Source organism: Lygodium microphyllum, chromosome 8 (assembly GCF_053477565.2).
Source record: "Lygodium microphyllum isolate KBCC chromosome 8, Lygodium_microphyllum_v1.1.10, whole genome shotgun sequence".
NCBI lineage: Eukaryota > Viridiplantae > Streptophyta > Polypodiopsida > Schizaeales > Lygodiaceae > Lygodium > Lygodium microphyllum.
In genome coordinates, this window is record NC_141142.1 from 2,538,388 (window position 1) to 2,543,921 (window position 5,534).

At 49.4% G+C, this 5,534-nt stretch overlaps 1 protein-coding gene across 1 annotated transcript; it reads left to right on the forward strand.

The window, feature by feature from the left end:
* The first annotated feature begins 266 nt into the window (after positions 1–266).
* LOC148031899 (protein NRT1/ PTR FAMILY 8.5-like) lies at positions 267–4,960 on the forward strand. Its single transcript, XM_087682469.1, has 5 exons — positions 267–563; positions 655–874; positions 974–1,191; positions 1,700–2,256; positions 3,721–4,960. The coding sequence occupies exons 1-5, from the start codon at positions 561–563 to the stop codon at positions 4,580–4,582; spliced, it is 1,860 nt and encodes a 619-aa protein (XP_087538595.1). The 5' UTR covers positions 267–560; the 3' UTR covers positions 4,583–4,960.
* Positions 4,961–5,534: the final 574 nt, after the last annotated feature.

A 5,534-nucleotide genomic window follows, 5' to 3' on the forward strand; every position in this document is an offset into this window, starting at 1 on the left:
CCCTAGGGCCTATCAGTTATAACCTTGTGTAAGGTGGCCATGGGTTACTCGTTTTGTTCACAAATACGTGCGATGCTATAGGAATTACAATTTACCAACCATCCGAAATTAACGCTATAGTTTGTGGACACGAGGCACATCCATCATCCCCCCGGGCCCCCTCTCTCTCGCTCGCGGTTATATCGGTCAATGTTGCAAATGCGCCCGTACGCTGCTTACGCCACAAAGTCAAGCTTGGCCTACTACGCTACTCCTTTAAAGTTGGCCACATTGAAAGAGGAGCTCGTTCCAAAATGAACCACTCGCCTTCAAACATCGCTCTGCTCGTATGATACGACAGATTCATCAGTGCTGACTGATTAGATTCTTTCCGGCCATGGTTTCTTTCCGGCCATAGCTACTTTCTTCGGTATTTTGCCTTCTCTACGACTCTATCTGATCATACAACTCATCATGAAGGTTATATACTTCTAGATCCTTCTAAGCCGTTTGCAGCTCCCTGTTTAACTGAGGAGGCAGCCTGCTGGCCTGCTGCTGTCCGTGTCCATTTATCCAGAACTATGGTAAGCTGGTACCTGTTGATACACACAAGCATGTCTTTCCTTAAATGAAATGTCTTGGATTAAATTGTGTGTGCATTAATTTGACACGCAGGAGTCTCAAGCACAGCTGCAAGACGCTAATTCTAGCCCTAACAAACAGAAGATGGACGGAAAAGCAGGAGCAGCAGCAGCTTCTCTGCAAGTGGAAAGCCAACTAGAGCGAGGGTATAATTCCGAACCTGCTGATTCAGCAACCATCGAGGCTTTAGATTGGAGAGGTCGTCCTGCGACTAACAAGCATGGAGGACCCAAAACCGCTTTCTTCATCCTAGGTGAACTGAATTATAGGCCTTTCGATTAGTGTCAGTAATGAGAGTGTAAACCAAGCCTGTCAGAGAGGGCTAATTTGGCTCGTCGGTGTTTGGCAACAGCTAATCAGGGGCTATGGAACGTCGCCAATTTGGCGGTGGCCAGCAACTTAGTGCTGTATTTCACGAGGGTGCTGCAGATGAGCAACGCGGCGGCTGCCAACAACGTCACGAACTGGATGGGGACGCAGTGGCTTCTCACTCTGCTGGGCGGCTTCCTGGGAGACTCTTATCTGGGCCGTTATTGGACTTCGGGGGTCTTCCAACTTGTGCACATGGTGGTGAGACCTGCTTGCTTTTGCTCTCGCAGAGTACCTTCCAAGCTCTGGTTAATTGCATTTCTGTACTGCGAGAGTTCATGGTGGGGAAACTGTAATCAGTAAATATTGGAACTTTGTCTAGTGTTTCCTCAACTTTAGGTCGTTTGAAGAGGGTGAAGAGCCGAGCCCACTTTAGATTTCGGATGATTTTAGAATTAGGCCTCTGTGGTTAGTTGCCCAACTTGGGGAGCTACCTGTGCTTCCCGAGAGACTTAAAAGGCTATGATGGCAACTGTAGCTATCGTAGCATGCATGGTACGTGCTTGTTCAACCTGATTCAGTTTCAAACACGAGTTCATCTCAGTAGGCTTTCACCTGACCAGTCTGACTGATCAACACCAATCAGGCAAATCAATTTTCAGTCTGTGAACCGTGCACATACACATGTACGATTGATTAATCGATCCCATATTGTCCTGGTCCTGATCATTCGTATGGTTTGTTGGTCTTTAATCGGACGCGTGCGCAGGGCTTGATTCTACTGGGCTTGTCGGTGACCTTGAAACCGCTGAAACCGCCATGCGCGGCGCTGTCGATGGTGGCGAAGGGTGAGTGCGCGGGGCCGTCGGCGATGCAGGTGAATGTGCTGTTTGCGGCGATGTACGTGATAGCGCTGGGGAGCGGGGGGTACCTGCCGGCGTTTCTGGCAATGGGGGCAGACCAGTTCGACTCGGAGGCGCACAAGACGACCTTCTTCGGGTGGCTCTTCTTCTTCACCAACGTGGGCGCTATCGTGGCCAACACGCTGTTCGTGTACGTGGAGAACCAGGGCGAGTGGGCGCTGGGCTACTGGCTGGCCACGGGCGTGGGCGGCCTGGCGGTGCTGCTCTTCGCGGCGGGGACGCCGCTGTACAGGCAGTACCGCCCGGCCGGCAATCCGTTTACACGTGTGGCGCAGGTGGTGGTGGCGGTGTTCTGGAAGCGGGGGGTGGACGTCCCCAACGACCCGGCCAAGCTGCACGACCTGCCGGACAAAGAGCTCGCCCGGCAGGGCAGTCGACGGATGGCGCACACCCCCAGGTTCAGGTCGGTTACACGCTTTGATAAACATCACACACGCACGGAACCCACCCACCTACCTTCTCGCGTACGCAGGGTAGTAGCGACAAGTAAGTAGGCACTGCTTGTACGGTGTACCTGCAATTTGGTTTCTTTCTTTGTGTGTTGCAAGATGCATCTACCTAACCTCCAACCGACAGCCAGAGCCTGCAGCCTTTGCGTCATTACACCCCCCTTTAACAAACCAATAACAACTGCAACATCGACATAAATGCGATCTCCCTCCCTCTCCCCACCCAAAGTAATTGCTTCCTTCTATTTTCCCTTTTAACAATGCCGGACATAGAATTTCAAGGTTGCAGTAGCCTTCACAGGTTTATGGTAGCAACGATAGGGTTTCCAAAGTGTTTCACCGAGACTTTAGATAGGAGCATCTAAGGCCTTTCAAATTGAAAACTTTTTTAAATGCATGTAAACTTTTGCACTATCAACAAATATTCACATCAGTGAAGAGGGTGGAAAGAAGTAGTTCTTGTCTTAAGATCATTAGGAAGAGAGGCCTTGGATTCTTCCAAATGGAAAGTTTGCAACCCTTCGAAATTGAGGCCTATTCCACATGCTCTTTTTGGCCATCATGTCAAAACTTTTCCAAACACATCAATTATATGTTGGACACGCACCAATATCCAAAAAACTTGCGCCAGAGCTTCACCCTTCTAAGCATTGACATCTATCTATTAGCAAAATATATGTGTTTGGATCTAACATAGTTATATATTAATAGATTGTACCAGCCTACTGATATGAAGAAAATCATACATGCACGTGTTATGAGTCTTCAACCTTAACTATTTGTATGCTTTTGTTCGGTTTTTGTATGTTTTGGATTATGTAGCTAACAACTAAACCAAATCTTTGTTTACAAAACCTCCTTTAGAAAAGTTCCAAGATCTTCTTTGCAAAAGTTGATGTTTTGTCCAAAATAGAATCTTGGAAGTTGAATCTGCATAACCTAACTTGCAAGGTTTGTGCCTATGTGACACTACTTGATTAAGATAAACCTTGGTTTGGTTGACTCTAAAGAGTGGTGCGTATGTCCCACTTATCACTAGACGCCAATTTTCCAAGAACAATGATCTAAATCCTTGCTTTGTAAAGTTTTTGAAGGTTAAAGAAATTGCTTTCACAAGATGTGCCCTTGCACGCTCTCACCTGGTTTACGGAAGGAGATCACACACTTTAAATCTTATAAAATCTGTAGCAGAATTTGTGATTTTGATTGAGAAGCGGCACTGTAAGTTTAAAATACTTGTGTAAACATCTGTAGCAGAATCTGTGATTCGGATTGTTGAGAATACAGTTTTAAAAGGTAACTTAAATCTAAAGCACTAAGGCAGTAGGAAGCTAATAATACAATCATCATAAGCACTATGATATGATGAGTAGGATAACAATGGACTAATAAAGAGATCACCACCACCACCACCACAGGTTCCTGGATAAGGCGGCCGTCAAATCGGGCTCGGAGGACAAGCAGGAGGAAGCGGCGGCCGTGGACCCATGGCGGCTGTGCAGCGTGACGCAGGTGGAGGAGATCAAGTGCCTGTGCAGGATGATCCCCATCTGGCTGTGCGCGATCCTGTTCTCGGCGGTGTTCTCGCAGATCAACACGCTGTTCGTGGAGCAGGCGGCGGCCATGGACACGCGGCTGGGCGGCTTCCACGTGCCGCCGGCGTCGATGAGCGTGGTGAACGTGGCGAGCATCTTCCTGATGACGGTGCTGTACCCGCGGACGGTGGTCCCGGCGGCGCGGGCGGTGACGGGGCGGCGGGAGGGGCTGACGCAGCTGCAGAGGATGGCCGTGGGGCAGCTGGGGTCGGCGGGGGCGATGGCGGTGGCGGCGCTGGTGGAGGCGTGGCGGCTGAGGGAGGCTGCCGGGGGGCGGCGTCTGAGCGTTTTGTGGCTGGCCCCGCAGCACGTGATTCTCGGGGCGATGCAGGTGTTCGTGGTGGTCGGGGCGATGGACTTCTTCTACAGCGAGGCTCCGCACTCCATGCGAGGCATCGTCAGCTCGCTGTCGCTGGCCAATCTCGCCATCGGCAGCTACGCGAGCTCGCTCCTCGTCTCCCTGACCATGCGCTTCACCGCCACCGGCGGCCGCCCGGGCTGGATACCCCGGGACCTCAACAGGGGGCACGTGGACTACTTCTACTGGCTCCTCCTGGGCCTCACCCTCCTGAACACCGCCATCTTCATCGCCGGCGCCCGCTGGTACTCCGCCACTGGCTCCCGCACCTCACCCTCTACTAATTCCAACAAACCTGCCAATAATAATAACTATAACTTACACTAATCGTGACGGAGGATGGTGATAAGACTCCTGACTGTCCACGGCGTCCTCTCATGCACTGACAAACTATCTCACGAGCTCCGCCACCCACGCAGCACTAGTACCCCCCCCGACATTGGTGGGCCCGTGGCAGTCAACTGCAGCGGTGCGCAGCTTGGGTATGTACCCATCAGTCTCCGCTCTTTTGGTACCACCCCCCCAGCGTATCTTTTCTGCTCGCACTTCTTTTTATTATGTATGTATACATTACCAAGTCGCATCTTTACCTCATCTATGCCCCCACCAGAGCCTGGTTCAAACTTTTGCACAAATTTCCATGTTTCTATGGTGCCTTGTTTTTTTAAAAAAATGTGAAGAATATATTCATGTTTTTATCGAGTAGTATATGTACATAGTAGGTGAAATTAGGAAGGAGACCTTTGGCTATTTTGAGTAGGCTCAATTAAAAAGTGTCATGTGTTCAAAGTGTGCTTCAAGCAGCCTAATAAGAAAGTCCGTGTCTAGCTAGTCACAATGTGTGGTCTAATGTTATACATCATCATCGGCGACGTTAGGTTTTAAATGTGATTCCCAAGGTTGGGCTTCAAGAGAAAATCATCGATACATTTATCCTTTTTCATGAGCTTTGTTTTGATGCCCTTTGCTCTGAATTTGGGTGTCAATTTTGAAGAAGCTCACAAGAGAGCATTTTCTGATAGGTCCCTTTGTAATAATGCGTGAGTATATTAGATAAAGAAAGCATTTACAAGCCCCACCAAGGTGAGGCCAATCTAGAGTTTAAAAGGAACTAAAAACTCCAACCACCATAAGGCTCATGCTAAGACATGACCATCTACACCACAACCTTTTTCAAACCACCATAAGCCCCACCTTATAGGTGCGTCCTTTCTTCCTTAGCATTCCTAGGTTCAAGCCTTAGTAGCCCATGCATCCTTCATACTCATTCCCTCACATC